Consider the following 17413-nt stretch of genomic DNA (forward strand, 5'->3'; position numbering starts at 1 on the left):
CTCAAATAAATTATATATAATTAAAATATTATAATTATATAAATATATATGTATTTTTTATTTTTTATTTTTTATTTAAAAAAATTAAAATTTTATTATATAAATTAACTTTAATGATCGGCTTGAGATTTATATTTTAATTTGGGTTGAGTTTGAAAAAATTTTAAGAGCAAACATATAAAATTAAACCAAATTTAAATAAACATATAAATTATTAATATCAAATATAAACCTAACTTGAATTTGATATGATCCATAAACATCTTTAATAATATGTGAAATAAAATATTTGATTGACTTATGTTTTAAAGAAAAATGGTCGAGGTAATTTTGTTTCATGTTTTATTCAAATCAAGTACGAAAATATCATTAATTTTTTTATGTATCATAAAAAATTTTGTTTCTAAATAATTTTAAAAATATATTCTTTCCTATCAATTTAATACATTCAATATTTTCTATTTTCACCTAATGCATTTAATGTTTTGTTAATTGAATTGATTTTTGTTGGTGCTAATTGCTGCAATAATTATAGCATAAAAAAATTATTTTCCCAAAAGGGAAAAGATGACAAACAAACAAATAGGTCGATGAAAAATTAATTCTATCATCATCAATAAATCACAAAACAGTCAAAAGTTATACTAATATTTTAGATATTGGATGAGAGATATTAATACTTTATTTGGATGATCGATAGATAAGGAATATTAGATCAAATAATAAAATGACGTGATGATGCGATAACGATTCTTTTTCACTGCCTATAAGAACAATTCTTGATTCCCAACCTAGTTTTTAAAACAAAAATGTAGTCTCTAATTAAAAACTTGACTGCTTCTCTACCATTCATATGATCACAACCTTGGACTCAGCCCCAGATGCAGCAGCTGACACTTCATTTTCTTCTCTGACCACCATTTTCCTCTTCTTGTTCAACCACTTAAGTCAATTCCACTACTAAATCATACAAGCTAGGTGCAAAATGGAGCCCAGTCAATTCCACTACTAAATAATATAAGCTAAGAGCAAAATGGAGCCCAATGCCACCAATAATTCCATTTGCTATAGAGTAAGTTAGTGCAATAAGCAACATGGTGACAAAAGCAGGTGCTGCTTCTTCCTTCATATTTCCCCAGTTAATGCCTTTTACCACTTTGAGCTTTCTAGGGAGTAATAACAGAAAATGCAACAGATATCAATTCATTTGATAAGAGAAAACCATCTGGATCACTGAGCCGAATATAAGCTAATCCTCTCCCGATATCGTCTCCATTCAATAGCATGGTGTTGTATTCATCTGCAGTTACAACTCTTCTGTGCTCATTCAAGCAAAGCACATGCCTGCTTTCAACAAAAGGCTTATAAGCCTCACACAGAGAACCAACAACTGAGTTACCAAATGCACCTTGAAAAGACTTCAAATCAAGCCCTCTTGCAGTTCTAAGAGAGAGCATCACAACATCTAAGGCCAACTCCCCGGTGTCTATATCAGAATTCCCAGTGTAACCCACCGTGCCATTCTCTAAATTCTGTACAAAATTAATGTACCCTCTCATTTTCTTGGGTCTTGAAAACCTCATTCCACGTACATAACTAGCAGACCCTAGGCCAAAAGCATAAAATGGCTTGTTTTTCCAGTAGGTAAAGTTGTGCTTACATTCAAATCCTTCTTGGGAATAACTGCTTATTTCATAATGGTTATAACCAGCATCCGAAAGCATCCTCGACGCCATTCTATAAAGATCAGCTGACTGGACATCTGAAGGTAAAGGAAGCTCCCCTGGCGTGTACCTACAAAGATTTAAAAGTTGAATTTTCATTCCATCATGAAGCTAAAAGCTATGGCTTTCCCCAATAATCATAGTAATACTTACAATGTTCCAAATTTGGTGCCTTGTTCAACTTGCAAATCATAAACAGAAACGTGCTTAGGCTGAGCTTCAATGGTTAACCGCAAGCTTTCCTCCCACATTTGTGGAGTTTGGTGAGGAAGAGAAGAGATAAGATCCAAACTCCAATTCTCAACCCCACACGACCCCACTATTTCAATGGCCTCGTAAACTTCGTTAACACCATGTGCTCTCCCACAAGCCATTAACAAGTCCTCTTGAAATGCTTGAACTCCCAATGACACTCTATTCACTCCCAGCTCTACCAACTCTTCCATTTTCTTAGCATCAAAGGTTCCCGGGTCCATTTCCATTGATATCTCAGCATCCGAACTCACCCCAAATTTCGCTCTCAACAAATCCAGAACCGATGAAACTAGCCTTGGTGGCACAAGAGATGGTGTTCCCCCACCAAAAAAGACGGTTTCAAGAGGTGGGTGTGACTTGAAATTTACTTTGGAGGCATTGATTTCTCGGCAAAGCAATTGGATGTAGTTTGATATACGAGGGTCGTCGTCGTCGGTTTGGGTTGAGGAAGAACCAAGAGCGACGATTGGGAAATCGCAGTAGTGGCAGCGTTTTCGACAGAAAGGGAGGTGAATATAAGCTGAAGTTGGAGGGAGTTGAGGGGTTGCGAAGATGTTGTGTGAGGCATTTTGTTGAACAGTTGGTGGAGCGGAAGTTAAGGTACAGGAAATGGCACGGGAAAGGAGTTTTGGATAGCTGGGTTTGGCGGGGAAGGCTGAGAAAATTGGAGTAAGGGTTGATTTGAGCATTACTTATCGATGGAGTGGTGGTGAATAACGATGGGACTTCAAGTAAAACACCCGAGGGATAGGGACAAATGTAGTAATCACTGAACAAAGACCCTGCAAGCTTAAAATACTTTCCAAGGGCTTGAAGCTGTGGCCATGTTGATGACAAAATTTCCTGTCTTGAATCTTTTAAGCATATGGGCCCTGGTTTCAAGTTTGGTATTTTGTTTTCCATCACTCAAGTTTCAGTTATGCTTATCTATTTTATGTTAAACATATGTAACTGCAAAAATTATTATATTACAACTTGTATAAATACGAAATATATATATATATATATATATTTAAACCCAACTAGTTGTGTTTAACATTGTGAGTCTATTGAAGATAAGTTTGTCATGAAAAAATGTAGCTCATAGTTGAAATGTCTGAAAATGATTTGAAGGAGAGGATACAAATATGGCATCATGTCGGCAGACAAACAATTGAACAAACTCTAATATCACAAGCTAATGATTGATATATGTTACTAGAGTTTTACACTAATTCCATGATATACAGAATACAAAATTGTGTTGCATCCAAAACTACCCTCAAACAAGATATTTCACCATGTAAGGCCCTTCAAGCTCATAGCCTAATTTCCTATAGTAATGGCGGGTTCCTACACCGGAGATAACAGCTATTTTTGTTGATCTATGCTCTCTGCGAGCAATACGCTCTGCTTCTTCCATCAAAAGTGTACCATAACCCTGCAAAGAAAGGAGAAACATGCGCAGTTAGCCAAAGTTTACTGGATGAGCCGGCTGAAGACAAGTCCAGACATTTTATTGTGCTAAAAAAATGAAATAAAATCAAGGTGTTGAACTTGATGTGTATCCACCTCAAAATAGGGCAACTTCTATTCAACTCTGTTCTTTCTAGGTTATATTTTAGTACTAAAGAATTGATCATTACCTGGTGTTGCAGTTTGTCAGCATCCCTGCCATGAACTGGAATAGCAGTTCCATACACATGAAGTTCACGGACTATAGAACATTTCCCCATTAGTTCAGGGCAAGTAGTGTTCCGGCCACATTTTCGCAGACGCAACAACCCAACAAGAATATCCTGTGTCCAAAATGAGAAGGCATATTATGTTTTAGCACAGACAAGCTGCTATTTAAAAAACATTGTATCAAGAAGTACAAGAATTACTGAAATAGATGGAGACAATCTCAAACTCAATATGATATAATATTTATACCCTAATACAGGAAAGAACATGCAACTAGGCCAGTTAACAAGTGGACATGAAATAATTATTTGGGTGTTACAAGCAGTTAACTGTAGACACAGTGACACACACCCCAATATAAAGAGAAGGTCTTTGCAGTACCTGGCGTGTATCTTCATATGACAGAAATGTTTCCCAACCTTCATTTGCTGTATAATCACGTCGAACAAGCTCAACTTCTTCAGGTTTAATTTTACAATGTCCTGTATCCAAATAAACACATCATTACATCCTCAAAAGGTTAATGTTTTTCAGCATGAACAGATTCCTGAGGAGCAACATTGTCTCTCCTTACCTGGATTCCAGCTTCACGTGTTCGAACATCCCGACACTTCAGGCCCAAGTCATCCATACGTGCTAAAGCTAGCTCACGAAGATTTCCTTTCTCAACCCCTGAAGTAACCAGAGGCATAGGAATATCCCGCTGGACCCTATAAACACGTGTCCAAGGAGGTACCATGGCCAAGATCCTTGCCACAATGTCCACAAGCTGCTCAGGTGGGTAATTTCTATACCTGAAAAAGTAAATAACTATAATTATTACTTCCTATTAAACCTGAAAGGAACCAGAAATCCAAAGAAAATAATGACCCATGGAATCTCAAAAAAAGAGGTATAGATAACTATACCTGCCAGTTTTCCAAAGCTCATAGAGGCCAGTTCCACGAATTACAAGGGTGGGATAAATTTTAAGCCCATCAGCTCGAAATAAAGGGCTCTCAAAAAACTCCTTAAAACTTTCCAAGTCTCTCTCAACACCAACATTAGGAAGATCAGGCATCATATGAGCAACAACCTCCAGAAAAGAAATGAAAATTTCAAGGAGAGGATAAAATTGAAAGAACCTAAATGCATAAAATGCAAAAACTGATAATTAAGCCACATACTCCATTGCAATGAAATTTGATTTCAGTCAATTTGGTATATGGTTTGTGATAGACAATGCCGTTTAGAGTTCAAAAGATCTTTTGTTTTGTTCAATGGTTGCACTACATGTGAAAGGGAAAAGAAAGGAGAGAGGACAATGAAGAAGAAGAGGTGAACGGGGTTTTTTTCTACCATATAGAGATAACTAGAGGAAATGCAACTGTCTTCTCACTCTAGAGAATAGCATGTATGGCAGGGTATTGAGATACCTTAAAACCAGCATCCTTTGCCAAGCAAAAACAATCAGCTACTGCAGCAACTGTGTGTCCTCTATTAGTGTCACGAGCAACATCCTCATGTGCTTTGAACTCCAATCTCCAGTCGTGTACAACCAGAAGAAAGCATTTGGTGCAGATGAGGCCAAGGCAATAGTCAGGCCTACTGTAGATTAGAATCAGAGGAAGTCAACCTCATATTAAGTATGCGGTGTGTGTGATGATCAAGAAGATAAGTAAAAATCAAACAAATTTTTACTACATATTTCTGATACAGAAAACTGCAAGAAAAAAGCATATTTTCAACTCTGGACACTATTGTTACACAGAAACTGCAGTCCTGCCTAGTTTTATGCAACAGTAGAGCAAGTGACACCATACCTAGTAGCCCCAATTTTTGAAAATAATAAAATAAGCAGGAATTCTGATAATTGTCTACATTCTACCAAACGACCAATTATACCAGTTTTGAGTCCCAATCACTAGAAAATAAATTAAACCTGACAATTCTCAAAAGACTAAAATATTGATATCTCAAATTGCTACATGATAACTCACGTTTCAATTGTCATTCCAATGCACTTTACCGCACTATGCTCCGAGTAGGCAACCGCCTCTTCAACATTGGCAGAAGTGTATCCTGTCAAAGCATCATGAAGATTCCTAATAAAATAGTCTCGGTAATCTGCTGGCAGTGACATGAAAGTACCACCCATCAAGATGAATTCAACCTGAAAATCCCATAATCATACTGTTAAGAATGCCAAAGTTGGCTTCTAACTATACCATAGAACTCAGTTCATGTTTGGTACACAGGATGATAATCATTCTATATTATGTTTGGTTTGTATCAAAAGAAAGGGATATAAGTTTTCAATGAACAAAAAATCAGTACATAAGTTTCAAAACTTAACTAAATACTCATATTTGAATAGTTTTCCAATATCAAAGCAGAAATCAACGAGCTCAAATACTCAAATTAAGCTAATTGATTACTCCAGAAAGGTAAAAACTTACCTAGCTCGAATTGTTCGCATGCTAGTTGGCTCATATCCAGTATACGACTGGGTACTGTACTCAAAATCCGAGTCTGGTCCACCGAGGCAATACACACAAATATTCCCCGTAGTCGCAATATGCGGGCACCGGTGCGGCTTCGACATAACCGCCACGACTGCGATTCCGGAGGCGGTTCGGACAGGTTTGGCTCGGAGTTTAGGAAGCAGGGACTCACGGTCTGACTCAGGAAATGCCGCGATCATCTCCACCAGCTTAGGGGCGCGTGCGAGTCCGTATTTTCGACACGCGGCGGATTTGATCGCGTTAAAGTCTACTGTTTTGTTCTTCCGTGAGAGTTCCACCATTGAGTTGACAATTTCGGCAATAGCTCGAACTCGGGCCTCTTCTTCAGTTAGGCCGTGGTCTTGAAACCCGCCACGGCCCGGACGTGGGTGCTTTTTCGGCTCCGCAGCTAGGACGGCAGTAGCCATTGCAATGTAGAGAGAGAAGGGAAGGATGTAACCGATATATGCTCAACGCGGTTACGCGAAGTAAAGAAAGGAATTATAACTCGAATACACTTTAAAACGACAGCGTTTTCTATATCAATTCGCCAACCGACTTCGACCTTAATCTAGACTCTCTTTTTAAACGACGACGTTGTTAAATTTTGAAGACAGAGAAGCGCGTGAAGTTTCCTTCCCGCATATAAGATGCAAATCCCCGACGAAGCCGGTTGTCTGATTTCTCCTTTCCCAATCAAACGAAAAGGAGAAGCTAATTCGTTTCATACCAACTCAGTTCTCACTTAATCGACTCACCAATGGACGCGCAAGAAGGAATTCAGCAGTCACAGCAACTCATCCTTGCTCACAACGTTTTCCTCCTCAAGCACCCGGACTTTCCTGATATCGAGAAGATCCGTATCAAGGATGAGGTCCTCAACTCAGTCAAATCCAATGGTAACTTGCCCGAATCAACTCTTCTCTTTTCTGAGTCAATTATTCGGATTCAACTCTAACACGAAATGCCTTGCGTGTTTTTTTTCTTTGCTGTGGCGGTTTTAGATATGACTCCATATTATGAAACTCTAGTTGGTCATAAATTAGTGGAGCTGGATCAGAGCGTTTTGGACTCAATGCTTGCCAAGAACGAGGACGAGATTAAGAAGCTGGACGATAAGTGAGTTTTTCTTTGTCTTCAATTTTCTTGTCCTGTTTGGTTGCTGATTAATTAAGATTAATGGAATTTTATTATAGATTTGAGGTTTTCTGGTCTTAATTGTGGATGGGAAGTATAAGATCTTAGGTTTCCGGTTACATTTGTTAGGTTTTTGGTTCACATTGTTAGTTAGGGTTTATTTAATTCTTAAATTGATGAGAATACAATTTGGAACTTTAGCCTAAACTGAATTGACTGAAACCTTGCTTGGTGATTGCATGAGACTTATGGGAGAGGTGAAGAAGTGTTAAGGTGCATATAGATTTGGAAGTTGTAGTGGAATTGAAGTTCGGAGAAAGAGACAGATTCTGAACCAATTGGGGGCTTCAAGAATTGAAATTTTAATTAGTGTTGTGATGGATTGAATTGTAGGTCTGTTTTCCTTATACTTCTCTTGCAACAAATAGGGCAGTTTTCATTTAAAACTGTTATTGTGAGAGATTTATTACTGTTATGGTTTCTTGTTTGGAGTGATAACATTTAGGAGATTTATGTCCAAATGCTGAGTGATTTATGCTGTTAATCAAATACTGCTGAGTTGGATAGATATGAGTTGAGTGTTCTTTTAGTACAAAGAACAGAATAGGTATTACTCTTGGTTGTACCTTAATTATCTCAACTCTCTAGTTCTTTCAGCAGACAAAAAACTATGAACTGGGATGAAGTAATAATTACTGTTTCCCCTTCTTTTGGTAGAGGAAATGAACACACTAAAAGCACCAAGGGAATGCCAACCCTTGTACAATGCTGGTTTTATAAAACAAGAGATCAACAAAATCTATAGCATCCTGTACTTCTAACACTTCCTGGCCATGAAATGGAAAACAAATAGTGTAAATCCAAGTATTCAAGAGCTTTGAGGTGGGTAATTCTTCCCTATCAAAACCTTTTCTATTTCTTTCCCTCCACAACATCCGGAATGTAGTTTTTTTTTTTTTGCCAGTTTCCGGAAAGTAGTTAGAAGGATTTGAATTTATAGCATTTTTTCAATCTATACAAGAATGTACACCCTTCTAACATCATAACTCCTTTTCAGTTGCCTGATATTCTATTTTCTTCCACTCCACATCATTCAAAAAGTAGTTAGAGGGATTTGAATCTATAGCAGTTTTTCTTTCTATATAAGAATGTACACCTATCCAAGATCATAACTCCCTCTCAATTGCTTGAGAGTTTGCATGTTAATAATATTAGGATTTTGAACTAATGATGCTGTCAATTGCAGAACTAAAAATTTATAATTAATGGCACATGCTTTAATGTACGAACCATAAAATGGGCTTAATTTTCTCCTGAAACTCTTGCACATTAACTATTTCTCAATAGTTTTCAACCCCCCAATCCCCTCTTTAAAAAAGGAAAGAAACACATCTTGATATATTGGACGATTTTTTTATTGAATTATGTTTAGCTCAAGTCTACCTTTTGGCATTGTAGGATTGCTGATGCTGAAGAAAACTTAGGTGAAAGTGAAGTTCGAGAAGCACAGTTGGCTAAATCCTTATATTACATTCAGATAGGTGAAAAGGTATTTAGAATTGTAGTTTAGTGCTCTTGAAGTTGATGTCTGCTCATCTATTTATGTTTGAGCTCTATATTTCTCATCTGACTTATGTGCTTCTTAATCTAGGAGAAAGCATTGGAGCAACTGAAGGTTACAGAAAGCAAGACAGTTGCTGTTGGGCAAAAGATGGACTTGGTGTTCTATACATTGCAGATTGGGTTTTTCTACATGGATTTTGATCTTATTTCCAAGAGCATTGATAAAGCAAAAAGGTATATAATCATATGGATTAACAATATAAATCAGTGTAGACTTTTGCATAACTCGAGATGTATGCCCAGTTACTTATTGCTGCTCATATTTTGATGCCAGCTTGTTTGAAGGAGGAGGTGACTGGGAGAGGAAGAATCGTTTGAAGGTGTATGAAGGCTTGTATTGCATGTCCACTCGAAATTTTAAGAAGGCTGCCAATTTGTTTCTGGGTTCCATTTCAACCTTCACAACTTATGAACTTTTCCCTTATGACACATTCATATTTTACACCGTGCTTACAAGCATCATATCATTGGATAGAGTTTCCCTGAAACAAAAGGTATTTTGGAGTTTTCCTCAACATTGTTGTCCTATGACTTGTACTATTTAATATTTGGGTCAGTCAAAGTTACTGAATGGCTAATTGTTATAGGTGGTTGATGCTCCTGAGATTCTGACTGTGATTGGAAAAATTCCATATCTTTCAGAATTTTTAAACTCTCTTTACGATTGTCAGTACAAATCATTCTTCTTAGCATTCGGTATGTATAGGTCTAGTAATTTTTTATAGCTTGATGTTGAATCGTCAGTTTGTCCCAACATTTATTCCTTCTTATCTAGTGCCATTGCTTTCCCAACATTTATGAGTTTTCTCACATTCGATAGAAGCTCAAATTTCTGATTGATTCATTCAATTTGTTTGAATTATATATCAGCTGGCCTGACAGAGCAGATTAAATTGGACCGCTATTTGCATCCTCATTTCCGGTTTTACATGAGGGAGGTTAGAACTGTTGTTTACTCTCAATTTTTGGAATCCTACAAGAGTGTTACAATTGAAGCCATGGCAAAGGCTTTTGGGGTGACAGTGGAGTTCATTGATCTGTAAGTGGTTACATCCAATGATCTCCCTATGCATATCTATACCTTTTTCCCTGTTCATTATCACTTCCGTTAAAATTGCTCGAGTTTCTGTAGGGCAATTTCTCATTTGATGTTGATATGGCTGTATCATTTTTCCTGCCCTGGCATGATTGTTTCTCTTCCATGATTCCAGGGAGCTAGCACGTTTTATTGCAGCGGGGAAGCTTCATTGCAGGATTGACAAGGTTGCTGGTGTTCTTGAAACTAACCGCCCTGATGGAAAGAATGCTCTCTACCAGGCAACTATTAAACAAGGAGACTTCTTATTAAACAGGATCCAGAAATTGTCTCGCGTCATTGATCTGTGAAGTAGTTAGGCATTTCTTCTGATTTAGAAATGGATTACCAACATTCTCCAGTTTCAAAGAAATATGAAAGACAGAGTAATGCTTTGGGACTTTTTCTCATTTCATGGTTGTGATAACTATATTACTTTCGTTCCCACTTCTCGTTTTCTTCTGATTTAGAAATGAAAAAGGTTATCACTGGCCGATCAACGTATGTGAGTTGAACATATACAATTGTGGATGGTGGTGTCCCATATTTAAAACCCATGTTTTCTATAGGGAGGACGGGCAACCACAGCCTTGCTTTTTTGGATGTCATTTCCATATCTGTTCAAATACAATTTGTACAACTCGCCTGATACTATTGACAGTATCAAAACAAAAGTTTTCCCACCAATTATGTTTAGAGAAATTAAAAAAAGAATTAATACTTTATTTGACTTTTGAACTATTGGAATTTTTTTATTGCAGTATTTAAACAAAAAATTTTTTTAATTAAATACTTAAATTTTATTTTTATGTATTAAATTATCTTAATTTTTAACATCGTTAGAGTATTGCTCTGATGGGCATTTAAATGTAAATATAAATGATATGCGATTATCATGTCACTCTTCTGAAAGTTATGTATTATTTTTAAAAAATAAAATAATTTTTTCTATTGGAATTTTTTTATTGCAGTATTTAAACAAAAATTTTTTTTAATTAAATACTTAAAATTTATTTTTATGTATTAAATTATCTTAATTTTTAACATCGTTAGAGTATTGCTCTGATGGACATTTAAATGTAAATATAAATGATATGCGATTATCATGTCACTCTTCTGAAAGTTATGTATTATTTTTAAAAAATAAAATAATTTTTTAAAAAAATTATACTTTAAATAATTTTTTAATTTTAAAAATATATATATAACAATCACATCTTAAATCATATAATAATAAATTATTAATTATATTAATATTTAAATATTATATCAACATTATTTTAACGGTTGTAAGGAATCGAGGTACATGAAAATGAAGTTTAAATATTTGATTAAAATATTTTTTATTTAGGGATCACATTATAAAAAGCATAATAATTCGTAGGTCAAAAGGGGTATTATCCCAAAAAATTGGTAAGGGGGCGTTATCAGTTGGTCAATGGTAAATTCGTAATTTAAACAGAAAACCCAGGGTCATTTTAAAGTATAAGTTAAAACAGTTCCCATATTTCCAATTCCCCCTATTTTCGATCTCTCGGCCAATTTTCCCTTTTTTTTTTTTTTTCAAAAGACGTTGTTCTTTTTTTTTCTGTCTGTCAGCTTAGCTATCTGTACCTTCTTGTTGAGCTTCTCTGTCTCTCTCTTTTTCAAAACAGCCCCAAATGATAACCTCTCTAAATCCCTAATAAATCCCACATTCAAGCACTCCTCCTATATTAATTTCCTCTGCTCTCTATCTGTCTTTCTTTCTTTCAATGGCAACTTCAGCTTTGTCAACCACCAAGAGAACTTCCCTCTCCGACTCATCCGAGACTCTTCTTCCTCCAACGGCACCTCCGTCCACCGCCGCGCCAGGAGTCTCAGTAGATTCTCCCACCGTCTTCCCAGAGCTGCCGAATACGATGATGAGGCTACTCCTGCTCCTCCCCTCACCAGAGAGAGGTTCGTCAATACCGTCAAGGGATCGGGGTTCCCGGAGATTAGCCTCGACGATCTCGCCATCCAGCTCTTTAACTCCTCCCTCAGAGGACGTTCGGCTTTGCGGTATGTTGACCTCAGCCCCCGTGATGGCGAAGGAGAGAGTGTGACTCAGAGAAGAGGACGGTCCATTTCCAGGCAAGGATCCTGGGATAGTTTTGTAAATAGTGGTGCTGGAGGAAGGTTAACTTCGGATATTGCTAACTCCAGAAGGAGAAGATCGGTCTCGGCTGTTAGGTATCAAATTAATGATTCTGAGGTACTATTGTTATCATCATCATCATCATTAATATTGTTTTTGTTCGTTTGTCTGTGCTCATTATTTAGAAGAATTCATTAGCCATATTAGAATGTTTAGCTCTGTAAAGGTTTAGTGGTTTAATCAGTTGGATAAATTGGATGTTATAATCAGGTATCTAAAATGCGGTCTAGACTGCGTTTTGGTTGCTTCCATTTATCGCAATTGCGGACATAATGGATAAGATAACAATAGTCTTGCTTATCATGATCGTGAATTTATTTAAGATTTTCACAATTTATCATAAAATAAAGCAAAAGAATAGTTTCATATAATAATATTTATTTACGATATTTAAAGTAACTTATTATATTTTAATCTTGTATTTACAGGCTAAAATAATTTTTTCACATATTTTAGTTATAACTTAAAATTAATATGTTATAAAATTCATAGATATATTAAAGAAAACCACAAATAACGATTTTAGCATCCCTTTGTGGCTGCAATTTTCCATTATACTACTATTTGCGGATGCAATACACCGCTATGTGTACGAATGACGATTTACCTATTGTGGTGAGTAATGGTGGTGGAGGTTGATGCTACCGCTAAATAGCGGCCCTTATACCGCATCATGGACGCTATTTAAATCCATGAATGACACAGTATCTGGAGATCAGACTTCGCAATCTGCTTGCTTTTGTGGTTGATTTTTGCTTAACTTGGACTCAAAGATCAATTTATGTGGACAAGCCAACTAAAAACTTTTATCATCTGGGGCATGTACTTTTAACATCTCCTTAATGGCGTTCTAAATACTTTGGCCAAAATGAGAAAAATGTGGGATTATTTGGTAAGGACTTCCGGCTTCTCTTTCAAGTATCTAATAACTATCAAACTTTTATGGTATTTCAAGTGTCATTGCTAAGTTTATGTTCCAAATCTAGGAGTTTAAGTTCATTCATTGGCATTTCTTTCGTGGATTTTCATGATTTAGATCACAAATCATTTTCCTTTACTTAAACAGTAGATAATCTTTTATTAAACTAGGTACTTTTGCATTGCATTTGAAGAAAGTAAATGCGGGGTTCTTGAACTTTCGCACAATTATTCAAATATGTTTATTTCTTGTATCTGTATTAAAGATGAAGTATCATTGATAATAGACAGTATGGTTGGCTTTAATTAAACCTAGTGGTTTTTTCGTTGTACTAGGAATAATAATAAAAAATACGAACTTGTTAAGATGTATGCATTTCTTGTTTCTAAAAATTGCAGAGTGATCTAGATCATTCACAGAACTCAAGGAACGTTGCTAGTATGAGTTCCATTGGTGGAAACAATCAGGTATCCTCAACTCATAAACCAACAGCTTCAAATAATAGACAAGGACTGAGAAGGTCTCTCAGCCAAAAAGACTTAAAGTACCATGATGGCTGCTCTGTAAGCTTTATCTTTCTCTTGGAAAAATATAATTCTAACTTTTACTTAGCACCACTTTGTTAAGTGGGATTTTTAGCCAAGGATGCTATTTAGTGGTTGGGTTAATCCTCACTGTACCTGGATTTTTTAGCATCTTTCAAACTTGTGTTTGTCAAATTCATTTCATAAGCTTAATGAAATGTATACGTAAATGGAATCAGAGCCATTCTTCTGCTTTTACTGATGATGAAGGGAGAGATGCTCTTTCCAAAAAAAATGGGATGGAGAGGACAATACAAGCAGTTTATGAGCAGAAAAAGGTTGGATTTTTATTTTTAGAAAATCACAATTATATAACTACCACTGAGAAGATGTTTTGCTAAATCTGTCACTCTTGTATTTCCTACCTGTTAGGGAGAGCATACCACTGGGGATGATGTGAATGGTGGGTTGTATGCTGCAATGTGAAAAGAGCTTAGACATGCTGTGGAGGAGATCAAGACACAACTTGAACAAGTTTGTAATTCTATGTCCTATCAACATGCTTAGTGCTTTGTTTTCTCTGAGCAGAATGTGCTGCATAGGTTTTGTTGGCTACACATGGTCTCATGGTTTATGCAGGCAATGGTGAAAACAAAGAAGTCAGGCACAGCGAGCAAAGATGGTTTGCTATCTGACAATTCTGATGTTCTTCAGGCTGTTTCTACAAATAGAAGGAAGTACACAACAAAATTGGAAAAGGTGTGAAGTCATATCATGAGCATTCTGTATGGCACTTCAGAAAAGTGTTAATAAATACTTTAAATAAAATTTTTTTCCTGTTTTTTCTATGTACAGCACAGTTGCTAGTTGCATCTGCATGTGGCCTCCTTAGTCTTAGACTATTTAGACATTGCACTTTGTAGAATACTTTTTTGTAGTTGAAGGTGTACTGATACCACTCGGAGACCTAGTACTGTAGGTTCATGCTTGCCCCAAACTGATGTTTCTTCCAGATTTTTACTTTATATTGGAAACCAAAAATAAGGTTGCATTTAAGTTGCTTTCGATGAAAAAAGAATACTTTCATGCATATTAACATGGTTTTTGATTTATGCTTCATTAGCAGGCAATTGTTAACCTATTTAATTATTTACTTTTAATTTTTTATGCTATTTATTTCCTTAATTGAGGCTTTGCACCTCAAACTGGAAATCATTAGTGATTGGTTTTATTTTTTGACTTGACAGTCAGAGAAGTGTAGACAAGATTTATTAACTGAGATTCTGTTGGAGGAGCAGCAATGCAGAGAGCTCTCTAAAATTGTCAAAGAATTGCTTCCTAAACCAAAGAACGCTACTGTTGAGAAACCATTGCAAGCCACAAAGGTACAACTTCCTCTTACACTCCCTGCAATAATGGAGGACTTTGTATTTTATATGGTTATTTTCATGTTTTCATTATTTTCCTGTTAAAATCCATTATATTCTGATGTTATTTGATGTAAGAATGGTGATTGATATTTCTTTGATTGTTTAATCAATATACAAGTTGTTTACCAGAGGAGCAATGACAGAAATAGGATGTCCAGGCAATTGACTGAGGAGGCTGAAAAATATATTGAAGATTTCATTACAAATGTTGAAGATACAGATATTTCATCATTAGATGGAGACAGGAGTGATACTAGTCCAAGTGTAGGGGGAAAAACAAAGACACCGAACTACCAGAGTGCAGCAGTATTTAGATCTGCCCCTATTGAAATAGATGGTGTAATGCTACCTTGGTTACACTGGGAGACTTCTAATGACGCTTCTCCATTATCACGCAAGAATAAATGCAATCTTTCTCAGGTAATCTGTGACATGATAATTCTGATGTTTGCTTCCTAAACTTGCAGCTCATGTAACAACAAATGTAAAGTTTGCTGATTATGTAAATCATCTCTACTCCTTCTCTCTTTATCTCCCTTTCCTATCTCTTCACAAAATAGGAAGCACCCTCTGTGCAAGATCTGAGCAATCAATTTACTAGCAGCCATGGAGTTGGAGCCTAGCATTTACTGATTGCCCTTCAATAAGTATTAGAGAATATACTGGAACTAAATTTGAGAAACCTGGAAGTTTTGAAAGCCAATTCTCTTCAAATGGAACCACCATGGTACGGACCCCTCTAGGCCTTTGCAATAGGTCTTCTTCTGTTAAGTTAGCTGCATCTTCTCGTTTAACGGTCTGGGTTTGGTTAGGAGCATTTCCCATGTTGTTGGTGAAGACTTCCATGCAGGCTTGGATGAGTCCTGGGTTAGCTGCCCAAGTTCCATCATGCTCTGCTTTCACCTCTCTTTTTTTATCGTTCCTTACAAAATCAAAGGCTGCCTCATTTGCTGCTGTATCATCTCTAATTGGAATCTGAGCTGCCTGTTCAAGAATATTGGTCCTTCAATCCCAAATATTCTCCCGAAACTCTATGATTGTTCCAACAGATAAATGGAATGAAGCTAGAAAACCAAAAATTGCATACCATTCCACCTATGGCATGGACGCCACGCCTATGACATGTCCTGATGAGGAGATCAGAGTAACTTTTCATTAAGTGTTGAGTCATACCAACTTGAACCCTGTCTGGCAACAATATATCTGGGTGACCTTGGAATGTCTTAACATAGCTGAAAATGTAATCCCATTGTCCAGGTTAGGCCAACAGAGTGAGCCCTAAGCTCATATAGGATTTCATCCATTTGGAAGACAGCTGGAAGTGTTTCGGTTAGAAAGTTGCCCCGATGCTTCCTTTTTCTATACCTGCCATCTTTTCTGCCCTCTCAAAAGCAAAATTCCATATTTTTGCTTCCCTGCCAATAACGTAACATTTCCATCACTTTCTTGAATACCAATTATGGTTCTCGTTGATGGTGTTTTTAGTGAGGGTAACGTGGAGCTCGACTGGAAGGTGATCTAGAGGTGAGAGGGTTTTACAGGAGCCAAGAGGAAAACACGGTCAGGGAGTGTCAGAGCGCTCAGGATGTGCAGATAGATCGCAGATAGATTGTTGTGTGCCTTCCTCGAGATGTGCAGTTTGTTATGTTTTAATTAATGCATTCTATATTTTTTGGACAAGAATAATATTTTTTTTAATCAGAAAAGATGAAGCATGAAAATTTTTTGGCTTAAGTAGATATATACTTCTTCTCATTGAAAAATATCGAAAATAAGCTACTCCAGGATTGTGTTCACCATTTGTTCTTGTGCATTTTGTTTTAAGTCTAATATGATCAGATATTTTAGATCTCAAAATTTTTTTCAATTCGACTTAAATTAAAAAAATTAAATTCCAAATTTATTCATTTAAATTTAGTTTATATAATAAAAAGTTATTTTTTAAAAAATATATATAATTATTATACTTATATAATTATAATATTTTAATTATATATTTTTTATTTGAGTTGAGCCAGGTCAGGATTTTAATTTTTTTTATCTAAAGTTCAACCCAAAACTTAAAAGGACCTCAAAATTTTGTCAAAAATTCATTTAATGTGTTTTAATTTTCTTTCAAACTTTTTCAAAATTTTGATAAATTTTTAAATCTGGAGGGATAGTCGGAGCCTTGAATGGATCTCTCATGCTCTATGGCCTCTTCTAATTTGCAGGTTTCATGCGCAGCTAAGGCAAAACAACTGTAAATTGGGTTAAGCTTTATTTAAAGCCTAAGTGTCGAATGTTAAGCCCAGGGGGCCATAATAGGCAATTCCTAAACAGAAAAGGCACCGAGCCACCGACTCAAAAAAATGACCATAACTGCCCCCAACGCGCTATCTATAAATTGCACCAACGGG

The 17413-nt window shown here is 36.1% G+C and overlaps 2 protein-coding genes and 3 pseudogenes across 4 annotated transcripts; 2 read left to right on the top strand and 3 right to left on the bottom strand.

Moving 5' to 3' along the window:
* Positions 1–664: 664 nt before the first annotated feature.
* On the bottom strand, positions 665–2934 carry LOC111289754 (Radical SAM superfamily protein). The gene is made up of 2 exons (XM_022881049.2): positions 1878–2934; positions 665–1794 (listed from the first exon to the last, which is right to left on the bottom strand). Exons 1-2 carry the CDS (start codon positions 2666–2668, stop codon positions 1167–1169), a joined length of 1419 nt encoding a protein of 472 aa, XP_022736784.1. The 5' UTR covers positions 2669–2934; the 3' UTR covers positions 665–1166.
* Positions 2935–3132: 198 nt separating this feature from the next.
* On the bottom strand, positions 3133–6599 carry LOC111275127 (elongator complex protein 3-like; annotated as a pseudogene). Its single transcript, XR_016329388.1, has 8 exons — positions 6083–6599; positions 5624–5796; positions 5060–5231; positions 4553–4719; positions 4219–4438; positions 4026–4126; positions 3605–3757; positions 3133–3399 (listed from the first exon to the last, which is right to left on the bottom strand). The product of XR_016329388.1 is annotated as an elongator complex protein 3-like (transcript).
* Positions 5781–6555, bottom strand: LOC149514145 (elongator complex protein 3 pseudogene; annotated as a pseudogene).
* Positions 6600–6802: 203 nt separating the features above from the next.
* On the top strand, positions 6803–10462 carry LOC111284782 (26S proteasome non-ATPase regulatory subunit 6 homolog). Its single transcript, XM_022873727.2, has 8 exons — positions 6803–7026; positions 7132–7246; positions 8723–8813; positions 8916–9061; positions 9162–9381; positions 9475–9583; positions 9758–9926; positions 10099–10462. Exons 1-8 carry the CDS (start codon positions 6888–6890, stop codon positions 10271–10273), a joined length of 1164 nt encoding a protein of 387 aa, XP_022729462.1. The 5' UTR covers positions 6803–6887; the 3' UTR covers positions 10274–10462.
* A 1123-nt stretch (positions 10463–11585) lies between these two features.
* LOC111275135 (uncharacterized) lies at positions 11586–16133 on the top strand (annotated as a pseudogene). The gene is made up of 8 exons (XR_016329385.1): positions 11586–12198; positions 13459–13623; positions 13824–13922; positions 14017–14118; positions 14224–14343; positions 14832–14969; positions 15144–15434; positions 15575–16133. The product of XR_016329385.1 is annotated as an uncharacterized LOC111275135 (transcript).
* The last annotated feature ends 1280 nt before the right edge of the window (positions 16134–17413 follow it).

The sequence above is a fragment of the Durio zibethinus genome, chromosome 17, assembly GCF_047325235.1.
Source record: "Durio zibethinus cultivar Kanyao isolate XHJ-2024 chromosome 17, ASM4732523v1, whole genome shotgun sequence".
Classification (NCBI taxonomy): domain Eukaryota; kingdom Viridiplantae; phylum Streptophyta; class Magnoliopsida; order Malvales; family Malvaceae; genus Durio; species Durio zibethinus.

What these genes read in the sequence shown, in the direction of transcription:
- LOC111284782 (XM_022873727.2), top strand. Translation starts at nt 6,888, where the DNA reads ATGGACGCGCAAGAAGGAATTCAGCAGTCACAGCAACTCATCCTTGCT. An exon ending in CAACTCAGTCAAATCCAATG is followed by an intron (nt 7,027 to 7,131) that starts GTAACTTGCCCG and finishes TGGCGGTTTTAG; the next exon opens with ATATGACTCCATATTATGAA. An exon ending in ATCATTCTTCTTAGCATTCG is followed by an intron (nt 9,584 to 9,757) that starts GTATGTATAGGT and finishes ATTATATATCAG; the next exon opens with CTGGCCTGACAGAGCAGATT.
- LOC111289754 (XM_022881049.2), bottom strand. Translation starts at nt 2,668, where the DNA reads ATGCTCAAATCAACCCTTACTCCAATTTTCTCAGCCTTCCCCGCCAAA. An exon ending in GGCACCAAATTTGGAACATT is followed by an intron (nt 1,795 to 1,877) that starts GTAAGTATTACT and finishes AAATCTTTGTAG; the next exon opens with GTACACGCCAGGGGAGCTTC.